This window comes from Haliaeetus albicilla, chromosome 7, assembly GCF_947461875.1.
Source record: "Haliaeetus albicilla chromosome 7, bHalAlb1.1, whole genome shotgun sequence".
Classification (NCBI taxonomy): domain Eukaryota; kingdom Metazoa; phylum Chordata; class Aves; order Accipitriformes; family Accipitridae; genus Haliaeetus; species Haliaeetus albicilla.
In genome coordinates, this window is record NC_091489.1 from 46,627,659 (window position 1) to 46,647,588 (window position 19,930).

General features: G+C 62.3%; 1 protein-coding gene across 1 annotated transcript; it reads left to right on the forward strand.

Annotated features, from left to right (window-relative positions):
• The first annotated feature begins 7,710 nt into the window (after window positions 1–7,710).
• Window positions 7,711–19,926, forward strand: ROBO3 (roundabout guidance receptor 3). Its single transcript, XM_069788297.1, is given in 26 exon segments — window positions 7,711–7,858; window positions 10,480–10,806; window positions 11,786–11,943; window positions 12,033–12,153; window positions 12,233–12,371; window positions 13,134–13,261; window positions 13,345–13,469; window positions 13,778–13,949; window positions 14,053–14,264; window positions 14,653–14,734; window positions 14,819–14,987; window positions 15,074–15,250; window positions 15,656–15,770; window positions 15,856–16,075; window positions 16,161–16,273; window positions 16,357–16,611; window positions 16,613–16,835; window positions 16,924–17,050; window positions 17,133–17,239; window positions 17,324–17,535; window positions 17,635–17,777; window positions 17,849–18,016; window positions 19,150–19,256; window positions 19,336–19,413; window positions 19,494–19,601; window positions 19,671–19,926. Coding segments are annotated over 26 exon segments (4,149 nt in total). The 3' UTR covers window positions 19,886–19,926.
• Window positions 19,927–19,930: the final 4 nt, after the last annotated feature.

Here is a 19,930-nt window from a genome sequence, read left to right on the forward strand (position 1 = left end):
TGCCGCCAGGGGTGTGTGGCGGCCGCCGAGGGGGTGTGGCCACGCGAAAGCGGGCGTGGTCCGAGGGAGGGGGCGGGGCTCGGCGGAAGGAGGCGTGGCCAGGTCTAGGGCGGGGAGCGGGGTCGGAGCTCGGCTCGTAGGGTGAGGGCACGGGCAGGGGGCGTGGCTCCCGGCAGGGGGCGTGGCTCCCGGAGTCCCCACGGAGCCCGTAGGGACGGGGACCCCGTGTGCACGGACGGGGCAGAGACCCCCTCGGGATGGAGACGCCCCAAACCCGGCTGCGCTGCCGGCGCCCCGGGGCTGAGCATCCCCCAAACGTGGGGCTGAGCACCCCCAACCCTGCGGCTGAGCACTTCCAGCCCTGCAGCTGGGCACCCCCAAATGTGGGGCTGAGCACCCCCAAAATGTGGGGCTAAGCACCCCCAAAACATCGGGGCTAAGAATCCCCGAAACAGCAGGGCTGAGCACCCCCCACACATTGGGGCTGAGCACCCCTACGTATTGCGGCTGAGGACCCCACACACATTAGAGCTGAGCCTCCCCTACGCTTTGGGGCTGAGCACCCCCCATTTGTTGGGGCTGAGCACCCCCCAGTTTGTTGGGGCTAAGCACCTCCCATTTTGGGGGTTCAGCACCCCTAGACATCAGGCCTGAGCCTCCCCCCACATTGGGATCGAGCATCCCCCCATTTATTGGACCTCAGCCCCCCCCCAATGCTGAGCACCCCTAAACACCAGACCTCCCCTCATTTGGAGGGGCGGGGACGGGACAGGACCGGGGCCTCCTCTTCCCCTCCAGGTCCCACAGGCTGGAGGGGCCCCCCCAAACCGGTTGCTGCCCCCCAACCCCGACACAAAGGGGGTCCCCGCTTGTGTGCCAGCACCCTAATTAACGGGGTTGGGCCCGGGGGGGGGGGGGGGAGCTTGAGCTTGGGAGGCAGCTAATGAAGGGGGGGGGCAGCCCCCCAGCTGCACCTCAAAACTCTTCCTTAAGCCAAGACTAACAAGCAGCAATGAGATTTGGGATATGACACCCCCCCCAAAAGAAAAACCCAACCCAGCCCCCCAAGGAGGATGGTTTGGGGGGGTCCTATGGACCCCCCAGTTGGCATCACCCACCCGGGGCTCGTTAATTAAACGCTTTAATTAGGGCAGTGTTGGTTAAACAAATGGGGGGGGGGTGGGTAGGACAGGATTGGGGGGGGAGCTGCCTGCTCCTGCCTGCTGCAGCACATCTGGCAGGAGAGCAGCCGGGGAGCAATCAGGGGCCGTAATTATCCCCTTGTAATTAGGGGGATTAGGGGCTGGCGGCAGAGCGGAGGGGGCGGCAATAACCCCCCCTGAGCGGGGAGGGGGGCAGGTTCTTTTGTCACCGCCTGCCTGGCCCCAGGGGTATATCCCCAACGCCAGCCCGGCCAGTGTCCCCAAAGGGACGTGTCCCCCCACTGCCACCGTGTCCCCAAAGGGATGTCCCTGCCACCAACGCATCCCCAAGGGGATGTCCCTGCTGCCAGCCTGTCCCTAAAGGGAGGCACCCGCTGCCACCCCCGTGGCATGTCCCCAAAGGGAGGTACCCACTGCTGGTGTGTCCCCAAAGCGATGTCCCCGCTGCCAGTCCTGCAGCGTGTGCCCAAAGGGATGTCCCTGCTGCCACTGTGTCCCCAAAGGGCTGCACCCACTGCCACCCGGGGCCGTGTCCCCATAGGGATGTCCCCACTTCCACCCCTCTGGAGTGTCACCAGAGGGATGCCCCCACTGCTAGCCCTCCGTCCTGTCCCCAAAGGGCTGCACCCACTGCTACCATGTCCCCAAAGGGATGTCCCCAAAGGGATGTCCCCACTGCCACCATGTCCCCAAAGGGATGTCCCCAAAGGGATGTCCCCACTGCCACCATGTCCCCTAAGGGATGTCACCACTGCCAGCCCTCTGTCCTGTCCCCGAAGAGCTGCACCCACTGCCAGCCTTGCCATGTGTCCCCAAAGGGACGTCCCCACAGCTGCCACATCCCCGAAGGGATGTGCCCACAGCTGGTGGCCCCAAAGCCAGCTGCCCACGGGGACGCATCCCCACGGCTGGGCGCCCACGTCCCCAAGCCCTGGGGGGGGGTGGCACCAGGCCCCCCCCCCCTCCATCCCCATCCCTGTCCCTGAGCCCACTGGCACCACGCCGTATGGAAACACCCCTGCCCGGGAGCTAATCAGGCCCCAATTAGAGGGGGCTCACCATAAGCCGGGGGAGGAATGCAAATGAGGTTAACGGTTAATTAGGGATTGAAAAATTCATTATTCCTCTAGAGCAGCTGATTGCGATGCAGCCGCGCGTCCCCATTAGGGCCATTTGACCGCTTGCTAATGACACGGCGGCGGGGGGCTCGTGGGTTCCCCCCCAACCCGCCAAATGCCTCCAGGAGTCATTCCTGGAGTGAGTTGTGCCTGTTCTCAGCCTCCCTGCAGTGGGTTGCTTCAAGTGGTTGTGGTTGTTCTCAGTGGGGCTCACCCATGCACTGAATTGTGGCTGTTCTCAGCCAGGGCTCACCTGTGCAATGAGCTGTGGCTCTTCTCCACTAGCATCACCCTATGCAATGAGTTGTGGCTGTTCTCAGCTGGGGTTCACCTGTGCAATGAGCTGTGGCTGTTCTCAGCCGGAATCGCCCCGTGCAATGAATCGTGGCTGTTTTCAGTCAGGGCTCACCTGTGCAATGAATTGTGGCCATCCTCAGCTCCGCAGAGACGCACGCATGGTATGACAAACAGCTCGGGGCAGTGGTGGGGAAACATCCCCCTGCTCCCCAACGCTCCCCCACCACCTTGCTTGAGCCAGCCTTCCAATTCAATGAAGATAATCAACGATTAGCCAAAAAGCCAAGCAGACAATTCATTAGATATAGACTAGTGTTTACTGCAATTTACTGACCCATTCATAATTAACCTCCCATCACCAAAATATGCCGCCGAAAAGAAGTATAAACTTATTAATGGTGACGGTGGCTAATTAAAGCCAAAGCTGTAATCATCCTGAGATGTGGCCGTGGGCAGGAAAGCGCAGTGACTGATGAAAGGCGAGAAAAGATGCTCAATTCAATATTTAGGAGGATGTGGGGATGTGGACTGAGGCAGCGCCCTGCTACCATGCCCTGGTACCCATCAGCATCCTCAGGGGCTGCATCCCATATCCAGCTGCCCTGTCCGCTGCACAAAGGGGACCCAGGCGGGCTAATTCGGTGTGGGGAATATCGTCACGCCTCCGCCTTTGTCTCCCTTTCAAAGCCAATATCCCGGCCCCAGATGGGTTAATACATAATGCAGACAAGCAAGTAATTGCTTGCCTTTGTAGGGCCGTCAGCGCTGGGTCCCCGGCCCTCTGATCCCCCATTAGCAGCCATGCAAACAAGCCTTCCACCCAATTAAGCCCAGCTTTGATAGAGCCTTTCCCAATGATGTGCCGGTCCCAAACTAGCGATTCGCACATGAGCCACTACCTGTTAAACCCGGAGTCGTCTTCCTTCGGGGACGAACATCCCTCGCCTCTTGCCGTGACCCAGCTGCTGAGCTCTGCCCGGCTTCCCCCGGCCCTGAAGGGAGGCTCGGCTGATAAATGATCTCGACAAACTCTATATTAAAGAGGTGGAAATGGGATGTTAATATACCCCGAGTCGCTCGTTTCGAGAACACATGGGCTCTGGCTTCCCAAAGACGGCGGTAATGAGGCGAGCTGGGACGCCCCGCGAGGAGACCTCAACCCACCGGCCTCCTGCGTCTGCCAGGCGTGCAGGGAAGACAGCCTGACACCCGTCCTCTGCGGCGTCCCCATGCCGTCCCACAGAGCACCTCCGGGCCATCCCCTAAAGCATCTCGATCTGCTCACCTAAAGCATCTCGGCATCATCCTCTAAAGCATGCCAGCGCGCTCCCCTAAAACATCTCTGGTTATCCCTTACTGCATCCCGGCATCATCCCCTACAGCATCCCAGCATCATCCCCTAAAACATCCCGGCATCATCCCCTGAAACATCCCAGCATCGTCCCCTAAAGCATCCCAGTATCATCCCCTAAAGCATCCCAGTACACTCCCCTAAAGCTTCCCAGCATCATCCTCTAATACATTCCAGCATCGTCCCCTAAAGCATCCCAGTATCATCCCCTAAAGCATCCCACCGTCATCCTCTCAAGTATCCCAGTACACTCACCTAAACACCCCAGTGCCCTCCCCTAAAGCATCTCACTATCATCCTCTAATACATCCTGGCATCCCAGCATCGTACCCTAAAGCATCCCAGCATCATCCACTAAGACATCCCAGTATGCTCCCTGAAGACATCCCAGCATCATTCCTTAGGGCATGCCAGCATCATCCCCAAAAGGATCCCAGTGTCACCCCTTACAGCATCCCAGTGCCACCCCCTCTAGCATCCCAGTATCATCCCCTCCAGCATCCCAGTGCCACCCCCTCCAGCATCCCAGTATCATCCCCTCCAGCATCCCAGTGCCACCCCCTCCAGCATCCCAGTATCATCCCCTCCAGCATCCCAGTGCCACCCCCTCTAGCATCCCAGTACCATCCCCTACAGCATCCCAGTATCATCCCCTCCAGCATCCCAGTGCCATCCCCTCCAGCATCCCAGTGCCATCCCCTCCAGCATCCCAGTGCCACCCCCTCCAGCATCCCAGTACCATCCCCTCCAGCATCCCAGTATCATCCCCTCCAGCATCCCAGTGCCATCCCCTCCAGCATCCCAATGCCACCCCCTCCAGCATCCCAGTATCATCCCCCAAAACATCCCACTATCATCCCCTAAACCATTCAAGCATCATCCCCTCCAGCACCCCACTGTCCCCCCCCAGCACCCCAGCATTGCTCCTCTCCAGACTGACCCCCACCAGGCAGCCTATCTCTCCCCCCCTCCTCCCCCCCCCCCCCGCCCCATGTGCCTCACCACAACCTCTATAAATATTCAAAAAGCCGCATTTTCCAGCAAACCGCCCAGCTCGGGGTGGGGGGCTCCCGGGGGGTATGTTAATAATGGGGCTGTGGGGGATTTACCCCCCCCCGGCATCGGTGCGGGGGGGTCCCAGCCGCTCATTTGCCCATACAAATATCTTGTTGCTCGTCATTACTGCCAAGTCCTTCATGCCTCAGTTTCCCCACCCTGATGCTGCCCGGTGATGCCATGGAGGGGTGGGAAAGATAAAGAGGCAGCGAAAATAAGGAGGAATAACGAGGATAACAAAGTATGGGGGAAGCCTCCCCCCAGCCAAAAAAATTCGGGAGGTGATTTTGGGCCATGGCAGCGAGAGGTTTGGGCAAAGCCTGCGCAAACATCAACTAATCGCCGAATAAAAGGGCAATTAAACGCCCCGGCAGCGGTAATAAATCTGCTAACAAGGAGGCGATGCCCCTGCGCTCGCTGTTTGCCTAGCTGATTAACGGGGATGAATCGGGGCGGGAGGGGGGGGATTATCCGTCGGGATGAGGCAGCTCCTTTGTCTACTTTCCCCATCCCAAGCCATCTTGGAGGAGGTATCAGCAATGGATGCACGCGTGCCAGCCCCGGGAGCCCATTGCTGCAGCCTCAGGCCTCATAGAGGGATTAATACAGGGGTGTTTTAATCCCTGGGGCTCCGAAAAAAAAGTCCAGGATTCCCATTGAAAACTGTCCTCTCTTCCAAGCACTCCGTGAAAAGAGGCCCAAAATCTCTCCAGGGATTAACATCCCTTTCCATCCCCTATTCCCAGGTTGGAGATGCCCCATCCCCAAGGCTCGGCTTTTTTGGGGACACCCAAAAAGGGGGAGGGGGAATACCACGGCATTTAATATTCCAGCATCACCTTCAATTCCCACCTTGGAGAATTATTTGGATAATAGTTGGGTAAACCTGTTATTCTGTGGATAATTTATTTCTCCTTTTTTTTTGATCCTGCCGGGAAATCCTCAGGCTGCCGCATCCCCAGCAGGAGAAACGGAAAAGCTTTGTGGTCCTATTAAATTAATATTTATTTATTTTCTCCGTGCCTGGCTACGAGAGGGATGGATGAATAATGCATCGCCCCCCCCGCCCCGATGCCCGGGTAGGAGCTTTGCCATCGCTGGCAGCACCGGGATCTGATGGATTTGGTGGGAGATGGGAGAGCCCGGAGGATGCTGGTGAGGCTGAGCCACCCCAGATGCAGGCAGGGGGCCAGATGTGTGCCTGCCTGTGGCCCCAGCACAGCTCTGGGGATGGGGGAGAGCATGCTCGTGCAAGCTCTCCAGATGTGTGCCCAGATGTGAGCTTGCCTACCCCCTGCTTGTGCCTCCAGATGTGCACAAATGCAAACCACCCGGCTCTCCAGGTGTGCTCCGGCATCCCTGTGCCGTCAGATGTGTACCCAGCTGTGACCCCAGGGACCCCTCCAGCTGTGACCCGAGCCGTCCAGATGTTTGCCTCAATGTGTACGCATCCCCCGACCGCCCAATCCTCCCAGATGTGAACATCCCGGAGATCCTTGGTGTCCCAGATGTGCATTAAAAAGCCCCCCCCAGCTGTGCCCCCAAGAGCCCTCAGATGTGAACCTCCTCTGGGATTCATTCGCCCCCCCAGATGTGCAAAGGCCTGTTTCACCTGCTGCTGTGCATCCAGATGTGAGGCCCCTTCTCCCGCTCACCCTGCCCATCGCCCCCCAGATGTGCAGGCAGATGTTCCCCCCCTGCTCGCCCGTTCCCCACCCCACTCCTCTCTCTTCCCCGAGCAGCCCCAGCCCCATCCAGCCCCCCGCCCCTGGGGCTCCCCAAACTCCCGACCCCCACTTTCCCCCCCCACCCTGTCATCGCCCCCACCTTTGTCCTATCCCAAGGAGATTGTTAGAGCCCCCTCCCCCATAACGCCCCCCCCAATAACGACCCCCCCCCCAAACAGGGGGCCAGCTGGAGGAGGCGCATTGCTTCACACATCAGCCCCAGCGCATTAATTAAGTGGCTAATTGCTAATTATGAATTCAACAGCACTGCTCGCTGGTGCTTGTGTGTCATCGTCCCCCCCGCCCCCCCCCGAGTTCAAGGCCACTAGTGGCCCCAGCACCCCCAAAAGTGTCACCCACCTCTGCCACCTCACCCCGCTGTTGCGGGCCGTGGTGATGAGGCTGTTCCCCCCCTGAGCAGCCCCATTTCCCCATGGGATGGGGGGGGGGTTTAAGCTGCTTTTTGGGGTTCACTGAAAGGGGGGGTGTCCCCCGGGTGGCACTTTGGCTGGGAGGGGGGTTACGGGCAACCCCGTGGGGTGTCGTTGTCTTTGGGATGAGGCCGGGCAGCACAGCAGCCTCTCTTCCTCCTCCTCCTCCCCCCACCCCAAGACCCCCCACCCCTTTTTCCTCTGCCCCCCCCCAAAGGTCACCCCAATCCCCCTCCACCCCCTACCGTGGCCCCCCCCACCCCATATAGACCCCCCCATCCCCCTTCCCCCCAAAAAAGGGGGGGGCAGGGATACCTCCCCCTCCTCCCCAGCCCCCCCCCTTCCCACCCGCACTGGCCGCGCCCCCGCTCCCCACCGGCCCCGGGGGGCGGCGCCGCGGGCTGAGCCCCGCTCAGCCGAGCCGAGTCGAGCCGAGCCGGGTCGGGTTAAGCCGAGCCGAGCTGAGCCCAGCTCAGGTGAGCCGAGCCCAGCTGAGCCCAGCTCAGCCGAGCCGGGTCGGACCCTGCTGAGCCAAACCGAGCCGAACCGAGCCGGGCCGGGCCGAGGATGCTGCGGTACCTGCTGAAGACGCTGCTGCAGATGAACCTGTTCGCCGACTCGCTGGGGGCCGAGGGCTCCAACTCGTCCCAGCTCCTGCTCGGCATCAACCGCACCATCGCCGCCCTCCACCTCCCCGGCCTCCCCCCCGGTAACGGTACGTGGCCCCGGGACCCCGCTGTCTGGCCCCGCTGTCCCCACCGTCCCGCTGGAAATAGCCCGTAGCATCCCCCCACACCCCCACCCCAGCCCCGAGCTGGGACCCCAAACTGGTCCCGGGTCCCCGTGCTGGGACCTACCCCGGGTCCCCAGTCTGGGAGCGAGAGCCCGTGGCCCCAAATCAGCCCCATGTCCCCATGCCCCCATGCCGGCACCGGCTCCGTGTCCTCGGGCCAACCCCCGGACCGCGGACCGGGAGCAGTCACTTGTGCCCAGATAGTCCCTGGGACCCCGAACTGTGTCCAGACCGGTGGCCCCAAATCGGGAACAACCCTGTGTCCCCAAACCAGCCCCCTGTCCCCAAATCCTAAACCCGGAGCAACCCCCCTGTTCCCAAATTGGCCCCATGTCCCCAGACCGACCCCCAGACCGTGAACTGGGACTGAGGTGGTGTCCCCAGACAGTCCCCATGTCCCCGGACCAACTCCTAGATCCCAAACAGATAGCAACCCCGTGTCCCCAAACTGTCCCTGTGTCCCTACACCAACCCCACAGTCCCGAACTGGAAGTGACCCAGTGTCCCCAAACTGCCCCCATGTCCCCGCACCAATCCCCAGACTCCGAACAAGGACCAGCCCTGTGTCCCCAAACTGTCCCCGTGTCCCCAAACCAACCCCCAGACCCTGAGCCAGGAGAGACCCCGTGTCCCCAAACCAGCCCCATGTCCCCAAACTGTCCCTGTGTCCCCAAACCATCCCTGTGTCCCCAAACCGTCCCCGTGTCCCCAAACCAGCCCCACGTCCCCAAACCAGCCCCACGTCCCTGAGCCGGGGTGCGGTGGGTGGCAGCCCCGGCCAGCTGTGGGTGCCGGGGGGGGGGGGCGAGGGAAGGGGTGTCCACCTGAATTTTAAGTCCATTTTTGAGCTTTTCCCCTCTTTTTTAGTCTGCGCTTCCCCCTCCAGTTGGCTCTGGGTGGCCGATGGGGAGGGGGGTTGTCCCCAAAACACCACGGGACCCCCCGCCCTGACACAGGAGGGGGCCTGGCCTGACCCCCTGCTCATCCCAATTAGCCACCGGGCCCAGCTGCGGCCCCCTCGGCCCCCGCTGTGCCCACCCCATGCCGCCACCGCCCCACGGGGTACCCGGTATCCCACAGCATCCCCCCCCCCCGTCCCCATGGCAGCTGCATCCCGTCCCCATGGCAACGCATCCCAGCTGCTTGGGGCGCCCCAAATCACAGCCCACCCCTCCCCGCAACACTCGGGAGCTGGGACAGGAACACGTGTACACGCGTGTGCAAATGGGGGGGGGACAAACATGAGTGCGGCGTGCATGTGTGGAGCTGCAGGCGTGTGTGTGCATGCGTGTGCAGATACGCAGGGACGAGGGTAAGTGCAGGCTTGTGCGCCTCATCGGAACACGTGTGTGAACATGCATGGATGCGCACCCTGCGTGCATGTGCAAATGCGCGTGTGCAAATGCACGTCTGTGTCCGCACCCACACCCCTGTGCGAATACCCATGTGTGTGCGTGTACCTCTGTGTGTGTGTACATGCACACCCCTCCACGAATGCACACACGTGTGCATGCTGCTGCGTAAGTGCATGCACACCCCTGTGTGAACGCACGCGTGCATGCATCTGCACATGCACGTAAGCATGTGCGTGCACACACGAGTGTGTGCACCTGCCGTGTGCACGTGTCTGTAAGCACACGTTTGTGCGCAAAGGCGTAGCTGATGCATGCATCCGTGCCCGTGCCTGGCTGCACGTGCGTTTATGCATGTGCATGTTTGTGCACACACACACATGCGTGTGCAATCTGTGTGTGTGTCTGGGTGTGCACTTGCGTGGGCGTGCAGCCCGTCTCTGGGACAGCAGTGACACTCAGTGAGCACAGCCTGAAGTGCAGTGCCAGCCGTGGGTGGCACTTGGGGACACGGGTGGGCCATGCCAGCCAGACCCAGCCAGTTAGACCCCAGCGTTAATGAGCATTAATTATCCCAACATTAATGAGCATTCATTAATTCCCATGCCCTAAGGGTGGGGATTTTCCTGGAACAGCCCCACAGACCCAATATGGTTGGGTTTTTTTAACTTAAAATAAAGCGGTTTCTCCAGTCTGGAGTTACCAGCTCTGCTGTAGAAAATCATCATTTGCAACCGGGGGAAAAAATCCCCTTTTGGGGAGAATTTAGCCCCAACCCCATTTCCGCAGGGATGCCCAGTTGGAAACTGGGTGGAAAAGGGGCATTACTGGGAGCAGAGCTGCTTTGTCCCCCTGTCCTCGTCCCCCGGTGTGTCCGAGGTCTGACACCCTCCCGGTCCTGCTCCCCACCACACCAGCACCCACCCTGGGGTGGGGGGAATACACTGGGCTGAGACCTGGCCACACTTCATCTCACCGCCTGGTCATCTCACCTCCTGGTTGGGTGGTGGGGGAGACACTGGGCTGAGGCCTGACCACAATTCATCTCACCTCCTGCTCACTAAGCAAAGCAGGTGATGGTGCCAGGAAAGCTCCGTGAAACCCGACGGGGGTTGCTCAGCCCTGCAAAACCCCCTGCCCCGCCTCCCTGGGGGAAGTCACGGGGACCACCCCCCCCTATTTTCTAAACAGGGTCCCACCCTCAGCTGGAGGACATGGCACCCCGTATCGTGGAGCACCCCACGGATCTCCTGGTCTCCAAGGGGGAACCGGCCACCTTGAGCTGCAAAGCCGAAGGGCGCCCATCCCCGGCGGTGGAGTGGTACAAAGATGGGGAGCGGGTGGAGACGGACCGGGAGGACCCCCGCTCCCACCGCACCCTCCTGCCGGGGGGGTCCCTCTTCTTCCTCCGCATCCTCCATGGCCGGCGGGGGAAGCCCGACGAGGGGGTCTATGTCTGCGTGGCCAGAAATTACCTGGGGGAGGCCACCAGCAGGAATGCATCCTTGGAGGTGGCCGGTGAGTCCCCTGGGGGGGACACGGGGGGACAGCGGGGAGGGCTTGGGGAAGGTTGGGGGGGTCCTGGTTTCACCACAGAGCCCAGCCCGGTGCGGCAGCTCAGGGGATGAGGGGCTGCAAAATCCTCAGGCCTGGCGCTGCTGAGCAAAAAGAAGGAAAAAGAAAGGAAAAGAAATGAAAATAATTGAAAATAGGGGAAAAGAAATGAAAATAGGTAAAAGAAATGAAAGTCAGTGAAAATAAGAGAAAAGAAAGAAAAATATGTAAAAATAAATGAAAATAAGTAAAAGTAAAAGAAAAGAAGTAACAGTAAAGGAAAACAAATGAAAAGAAGTTAAAATAATTGAAAATAAGGGAAAGAAATGAAAAGAAGGGAAAATAAAAGAAAAATAAGTGAAAAAAAGAAGTGAAAAGTTAAAATAATTGAAAATAAGTGAAAATAATAGAAAAGAAACAAAAAGAAGGGAAAAGAAGTGAAAACAAAGGAAAATAATCAAAAAGAAATTAAAATCAAAAAGAAACAAAAATCATTGAAAAGAAGGGAAAAGCACTGGAAGTATTTGAAAATAAATTCAAATAATTGCAAATAAATTAAAATAAGTGCCGATACACTAAAACCAATGACAAGAACATCGCCGGTGCCACCCCAAGCTTCGGCCCTCGGGGGTGCCACCCGCTGAGGCTCAAACCGAGGGCCGGGATGATGCCGGAGTTAAATCCAGACCGGGCTTAGAGCCGGCTGTGAGTTTAGCTCAATCACCAGGGATTATTCTGGGGGGGGACAGGGCTAGATCTGGGGGGGGGCCAGTGTTACACCCCGCATCAACGGTCGGATCCAGGTCCTGCCGACATGAACTGCAGCATCGCTCAGCTTTGGTATCTCCGTGCTGGGAGGAGGGGGGGTCCCCAGCATTAGGGGTGCAGGGATGGGGAAACTGAGGCAGGGCTGATGTCATGACACCCCCCCGCCCCCCACCAGTGCTGCGGGATGATTTCCGGCAGCCCCCCGGGGACGTGGTGGTGGCGGCGGGCGAACCGGCCGTCCTGGAGTGTGTCCCCCCCCGCGGCCACCCCGAACCCAGCGTCTCCTGGAAGAAGAACGGTGTTCGCCTCAGCGACGAGGACGAGCGCTTGACGGTGAGGGATATGGGGGGGGTGCCCCCCAAAACCTGGGGGGCGGGAGGGCTGAGCCCCCCCGCTCTGGTTGAACCGGGCTGCCTTGGCAGATCCGCGGTGGGAAGCTGATGCTGGCCAGCACCCGTAAGAGCGATGCCGGCGTCTACGTCTGCGTGGCCGCCAACGTGGTGGGGGAGAGGGACAGCGAGCCGGCCGAGCTAGTGGTCTTCGGTGCGTGGGGATGGGGATGTCATTTTTGGGGCGTCGGGGGCGGGTGCCGTCCCGGCAGGACTGACGGCCGCCCCTGCAGAGCGCCCAGCGTTCGGCAAGAGGCCCCTCAACAAAGCGGTGCTGGTGGAGGGGACGGTGGAGTTTCCCTGCGAGGTGGTGGGGGACCCCCAGCCCGCGGCTCGCTGGCGCAAGGAGGAGGGCAAGATGCCTCCGGGAAGGTAAGCGGTGGGCGAGGGGGCTGGCATGGGTGGCGGGTGCCAGGGCTGGGGTGGGGGTGTCCGGGGTGCAGCCGGGTGGCATCGCTGCGTGCCAGCCTGGTGCGCTCGGAGCGTCTTGCATCTCCGTCGCAGCCTGCATCTCCATGGCGTCGAGTATCCCCGTGGCATCCCATATCCCTGTTGTGTCCTCCAGCCTCATCGCACCCTGCATCCCCATCGCATCCCACGTCCTCATCGCATCCTGCGTCCCCATCGCACGTCACATGTCTCCATCGCACCCCCCATCTACATTGCACCTCGCAGCCCCATCACATCCCGAATCCTCATTGCATCCTCTATCCGCATCTCATCTTGCATCTTAACTGTATCCTGCATCCTCGTCACATCCCATATCCCCATTGCATTCCCCATTTTCCTTGCACCCCACATCCTCATCATACCCCCACACCAACACATCCCAAGTCCCCATCTCATCCCGCCTCCCCATCGCATCCTGTATCCCCAACGAATCCCGCATCCCCACTATATCCCCCATTTCCATCGCATCCCACATCCCCAGAGCACCCACATCCCCGTCGCATCCCAAATCCCCATCACATCCCATATCCTCATGGAATCCTGCATCCCCATCACATCCCACATCCCCATCACATCCCATACCCCCATCGCATCCCACATCCCCACGGCACCCCGTGCCCTCGTGGCACCCCGGCACCCTGTCGGTGCCGCGGCCTCGTGGCGTTCCCCCCGCCCCCGCTCCAGGTGGGAGGTGTTGCCCGACAACACCCTGCGGATCAGCCGGCTGCGGGCGGAGGACGAGGGCACCTACACCTGCGTGGCCGACAACAGTGTGGGCAGGTCGGAGGCGTCGGGCACCCTCACCGTGCACGGTAAGGGGGGGTCCCTGAGGGAGCACCCGTGGGTGCTGGCAAAGTGGCCGGGCAAGCCCTTTTCTTTCCCTGCGCTGTGGCAGTGCCCCCCCAGCTCGTCACTGGCCCCCGCGACCAGACTGTCACCCCCGGCCAGAGCGTGACCTTCCAGTGCCAGAGCAAGGGCAACCCGCCGCCCGCCGTGTTTTGGCAGAAGGAGGGTAGCCAGGTCTGTCCCCAGCCCTGTCCCCATCCATCCCCATCCCTGTCCCCATCTCCATCCCATCCCATCCCACCGCATCCTGTATCCTCATCTCATCCCCATCCCATATACTCATCCCACCCCATCCCCTCCCATCCCCATCCCATCCCTGTCCCCATCCCAATCCCCATCCCATCCTCATCCCCATTCCAATCCCAGTCCCAATCCCAATCCCAATCCCAATCCCATCCCATCCCATCCCATCCTCTCCCCATCCCCTCCACCGCCCTCCCCCACTCAGCAGCCCTCTGCACCCTTCCCTCCCCCCCCCCCAGACCCTGCTGTTCCCCGGCCAGCCCCTGCAGCCCACCAGCCGCTTTTCGGTGAGCCCCAGCGGCGCCATCACCATCGCCAACGTGCAGCCCACCGACGCCGGTTATTACCTGTGCCAGGCCATCAGCGTGGCCGGCAGCGTGCTGGCCAAGGCGCGGTTGGAGGTGGAAGAGGGTAAGTCCCAGGCCGGCAGGCAACGGGTGCATTTGGTGCACCAGCGGCACCCATCCCAGCACCGAGGAATTCCCGGTTTTCCCCCCACCCCTCTCCACCGTAGCGCTGGCTGAGCAGCGACCACCGGTGATCCGCCGGGGTCCCGCCAACCGGACGGTGCTGCCGGTGGGGGCCACGGCGCGGTTGCCTTGCTGGGTGGGGGGCAGTGACCCCCCGGCCAGCGTGGGGTGGCTGAAGGATGGGAGCACCCTGGTAGGTGCCCAGCCCCGCGCCAGCCTGCTGGAGAACGGCACCCTGCAGATCACCAGCCTCCGGGTGAGCCGGTCCGGAGCGGGGGCTCAGGGCACCCACTCCCGGGGGGGGCACCCATGGGGTGGCACTGCAGGGACGGGAGGGGCTCCAGGTGTGGGGAAGGGGGACAGTGGGTGCTCAGGGTGGTGGTTGAAAAGGGTGGTGGGACCAAAGGGAGACGGGTGCTCAGGATGGTGGGTGCTCAGGGTTGTGGGTGCTCATGGGGACGGGAGCTCCGGGTGGTGGGTGCAAAGGGCGATGTGCGCCCAGGGTTGTGGATGCGAGGGGCGGTGGGCATAAAGGGTGGTGGGCGCGAGGGGTGATGGTTACGAGGGTCAGTGGGTGCAAAGGAGGCGGGTGCGAGGGGTGGCGGGTGCGAGGGGTGATGGGGCAGGAGCTCTTCCCCTCGCAGGTGACGGACTCCGGGCACTACGAGTGCGTGGCCACCAGCCCGGCGGGCGAGACCCGCTGGGGCGGCTCCCTGGAGGTGCGAGGTGGGTCACGGGGACGTCACTGCGCTGGGGACACCGTGGCACTGGGGACAAAGCCACCCCAGATCTCCACGCATCTCCCTGCAGGTGACGGATCCGACCTCTCCCTGCCTTCCCCCGAGCCCGGTGTCCTCCCTGGGCCACCCTCCACCCCTGTGGTCACCAACATCACCAAAAGCAGCGTCACCCTGAGCTGGAAAGGGAATGAGGACAGCGGTGCTGCCGGCATCACCTCCTACATAGTGGAGGCTTTCAGGTATCACACAAGCGTCCTCTCTGGGTGCAGGGGTGATGCGGTGGCCCGGTGCCACCCCACCATGGGTCACCCCTGTACCCTGGCAGCCAGGCGGCGGGTGGCCCATGGCAGACGGTGGCAGCCGACGTGGAGAGTGAGACCCACACGGTGAGCGGCCTCGTCCCCGACACCGTCTACCTCTTCTTGGTGCGGGCGGTCAACGCCTACGGGCTCAGTGACCCCAGCGGCATCTCGGAGCCTGTGCGCACCCAAGGTGAGACCCAGCAGTGACACTGGCAGAGGTGTCTGTGAACTCACCACCCTGGGGTCCAACTCTGCTTGGTGATGTTGATGGAGGTACCCACGCGCCCACCGCCCTTGGGTGCGTCTCTACTTGGAGACACCAATGGGAGTGCCCGTGAACCCACCACTCTTGAGTGCATCTCCACTTGGTGATGCCAATGGGAGCGCCCACGCGCCTACCACCCTTGGGTACATCCTCGCTTGGTGATGCTGATGGAGGTGCCCGTGCACCCAAAACCTTTGAGTGCATCCCCACCTAATGACGCCAGTGGAGGTTCCCACGGACCCACCATGGGAATGTGGTGTCACCATGGCATCCCCACTTGCTGACACCACTGGAGGTGTCCATGGTCTGTCCACCCTCTCATTTTTTTGGCAGACACCAGCCCCACGCAGCAAGGGCTGGACCCCCAGCAGGTGCAGCGGGAGCTGGCACAAGTGGCCGTGCACCTACAGGAACCCGTGGTGCTGCCACCGGGTGCTGTCCGCCTCTCCTGGACCGTGAGTGCTGCGCCACACCGCCAGTACAGGGGTCCCAGTGCCAAGTATCCCCCCGCCTCACCCCACCCTCCCCTCGGGTCCCCAGGTGGAGCACCAAACACCGTTCGTTCAGGGCTACCGGGTGCTGTACCGGCAGCACGGTGGGCGCTGGGAGGAGGCGCAGGTGGTGCAGGCACCGGGGGAACGGGGGGCCTTGCTCACTGAGCTGCGCCGAGGCCAGGACTACGAGGTCAAGGTCCAACCCTACTTCCATCATCTCCACGGCCCCGACAGCGCTGTGCGCGCCCTGCGCACCCCTGAGGCGGGTGAGTGCGGGGATGTGGGGGATGGCGAGGGTCCCTGGGGACCCCCAGGAGGTGACACCCCCCCTGTGTCCCCCCCCTCCAACAGCCCCCAGTGCCCCTCCACGAGCTGTCAGCGTGGCTGGTAATGGCACCAGTGTCCGCATCTCGTGGCAGCCGCCGCCGGCGGCTGAGCAGAACGGCGTCATCCGTGATTACCGGGTAAGGTCAGACCGCTGGCGGGGACGCGGCAGGTCCCCTCTGTCCCTCCATGACATTATGTCATGATGTCCCCCTGCCCCCAGATTTGGTGCTTGGGCAACGAGAGCCGCTTCCACATCAACCAGAGCGTGGAGGGGACAGTGCTGGCGACGGTGCTGCGGGGGCTGGTCCCCGGCGTCCCTTACCGTGCTGAAGTCGCTGCCGCCACCGGCGCTGGCGTGGGCGCCCGCAGCGCCCCTGTCCCCATCCGCATCGGTGAGTCTCTCGTCGCCGCCGCCGCACCCATTGGTGGGGGGGTGGCGGGGGTCACCCCAGTGCTGGGGACGGCTCGTCGGCACCCCTGCCGGTGTGTCCCCCTTCCCCACGTTGTTTGCAGCCCCCCCGGTGGAGCGGGATGTGGGGCCAGTGGGCAGGAGCAGCGTGGCCGAGCGTTTGGCTGAGGTGGCCAGGCAGCCGGCCTTCATCGCTGGCGTTGGCGGCGCTTGCTGGGTCATCCTCGCTGCCTTCGCCGCTTGGCTCTATGGCCGCCGCCGGAGGAAGAAGGAGCTCAGCCACTTCACTGGTATGGGAAAAGGTGCTAGTGTTGGGATCCCCCCCCCAACCCCGGCACCTATCACCCCACCAGCCACCCACCGCCTCTCTCTTTACAGCATCCTTCGCCTATACGCCCACCGGTAAGCCTACAGGTGCCGCGGGGACCCGTTGCGGCCCCTCGCCGCCCTCACCCCCACCTCTTTCCGCAGTCGCCTTCCCAGCTCCGGCACGCAGCAGCCCCAGGTAATGCCCCAATATCCACCCCTCCTCTCCCCGGGACCCCCAGTGCCAACTACCGGCATCCCTTTACCCCATCTCCTTGCAGGGCAGCCGTTGGTGGTGGTTACCCGTGGCTGGCAGACGCATGGCGCGGTGGTGGTGCAGCCGGTGCCGCCGGCTGCTTGGGGACCACCACCGAGAGATACTACAATGGTGAGTGGTCATCGTGGGGATGGGTGGCTTGGACTGGGGAGGGAGGTCATGGTCAATGCTGACGGTGCCGATTGCCTTCTGCAGATGCCGGCATCACCCGTTACATTGCCCAGACGGAGCAATTTGGAGCGGGGTCTGGAGAGGGGCCAGTTTACAGCACCATCGAGGCGGGCGGCGAGGAGCTCTGCACCTTCCCCCGTCCATTCTCACAGCACGGGACCCCCTACGCCGGGGGGGGTCCCCAGCTGATGGATGCCCCCCAGGCATCCCGTGGCCGAGACGAGCATGGTAGGGCGGTGGGATGGGTTGGGGACACATATGGGTGTTGATGGCACGGTCCCCTCCCCACAGACCCCTCCCTGGCATCCTTCCTTGCCACAGGGACGAAAGGGAAGAAGTTGGGGCAAGCGGTAAAACCGCCGGCGGTGAGCTGGACGGAGCTGCTGCCCCCACCACCCTCGGCCAGCGAGCTCAGCCAGTGTGCCCAGGAGGAGGAGGAGGAGGAAGAGGAGGATGAAGAGGAAGAGGCGGCCAGAGGGTGAGTGTGGGGGGTTGGGGGGGCTGGGGTGTGCTGGCCCCAGCACCCACCCTGTGGCCCCCACCCTGCAGGTTGGGGAGGGAGGAGTGGTATCCCGGTGAGGATGTCCCCTGTGCCACCGGTGCATCCTCGCCTGCTGCCTCCTCTGGCTGCCGGTCCACCGCCACACTGACACCATCGCCCCATGCCACTGAGGACATCCCCCGGCTCCGTGACTTTGATAGCCCCCGCCTGCCCCGGTAGGAGATGGGCCTTGCTTGGTCCGGCCATGCCATTGGGATCTGGATGTCCCGTCAGGGTCTGCATGTCCCATTGGGGTCTGGATGTCCCACCATGGTCTGGGTGTCCCATCGTTATCCAGCTGTGCTGTCACCATCTGGCCCTGCCGTGCCATCATGGTCCAGCTGTGCCATTGGGGTCCAGATGTCCCGTTGGGGTCCAGATGTCCCATCACGATCCAGCTTTGTTGTCATGATCCAGCCGTACTGTGCCATCATGGTCCGGCATGCCATCGGGGTCTGGATGTCCCACTGGGGTCTGGATGTCCCGCCATGGTGCAGATGTCCCTTCGTGATCCATCTGTGTTGTCACCATCTGTCCCCGCTGTCCGGTTGTGCTCCGGCCATGCTGTCATATGATCCATCCATGACGCTGTGGGCTGGCTGTGGCATAACAATCCAGCTGTGCCATCGCGATGCAGTTGCACCATCACGAGCTGGCTGGGAAGTTGCCGTCCAGCTGTGCTGTCATGGCTGCCTCTGCCATGATCCAGCAGTGCCATCGCAATCCAGCTGTGCCATTGCAATGCTGGCATGCCATTGCAATCCAGCTGTGGCATCAGGGGCCAGCTGTACCATTGCAACCCAGCTGTGCGGTTGCAATCCAACAGTGCTGCGATCCAGCTCTGCAGGTCCCACCCAGCTGTGCTGGGATCCAGCTGTGCAGTTGCCATCCAGCTGTGCGATTGCCATCCAGCTGCGAGGTTGCAACCCAGCTGTGCGGTTGCATTCCAGCTGAGCAGCTGTTATCCCACTGTGTTCCAGCTGTGCCACCGTCAGCCAGCCGTGCCATTGCAACCCTGCCGTGCAGCTGTGATCCAGATGTAGCCCTGCCATCCAGCTGTGGTTCTCCCACCCAGCTGTGCCGCTGGACTCACCCAGCTGCCCTTTGCAAGCCCAGCCATGCAGCTGCAATCCAGCTGTGATGCTTCAGCCCACCCATGCCATTGCCCCCCAGCTGTGCCATCACCACACGGCTTTCCCCTGCTCCAGCACGGCATGGCACCAGGGATTGTGCCAGCACCATGGTGGCCACCGAGCCCCCTACCCTGGTCCCCGCACCCCGGCTTCACCCCACACCCCCTCTTTGCCAGGAGACCCCCCCACGGCGCCAGCACCCCCCCGCGGGCACCCAGTCCCCCACCGAGTCCAGATGCCAGCAAGGCCCACCTGCCCCGAGCCCGCCGCCCCCGTGGCACAGGTGAGCCCTGGGGGCCATTTTGGGTGGATGGGGGGGCTCACCGGCTGGGAGGGGGGCCTGACGCTGCCATCACCCCCAGGGAAAAGCTGCAGGGAGACCCCGAAAAGTCGCCTGAAGCCCAAATGCAGCCGCTACCACCGGGAAAAGCAGCAGGGAGGTGAGCAAGGCGGGGGGGGAAATGGTGGGGGGCTTGGAGGGGTCAGGGGGTCTCAGCCCTCTCCTCCCTCTCTGCTGCAGACCTGCCACCGCCACCGCTGCCACCACCGGGCGAGACCCCCGTCCCCTTGCCGGAGCGGGAGCCAAGTGGGGCCGAGCGCAAGGTCACCCATCGCCCAGCCCGCAGCGGTAAGCCGGAGCCGTGGTATTGGGGGGGGGTGTCACTGCCAACCCCCAACCTTGTCCCCTCCATTTCAGATGAGGTCGTCCCCTACGGCAAACCCTCCTGCCTGCCCCGAGGGCAGGTGTCCGGCAGCTGCTCCACAACGGGCAGCATCTCATCCCGCGGCTCCACCAGCTCCCGCGGCCATGGCTCAGGACGCAGCCAGACCCCGGGGGACCGTGGTGAAGGGACAGGCCATCGTTGCCGCCCGGGTCCCCCATTTCCCTGCCCATCGCAGGAGAAGCGATGAAGCGGAGGGCGAGACGGTGGCAGGGTTGGGGACACGGGGATGGGG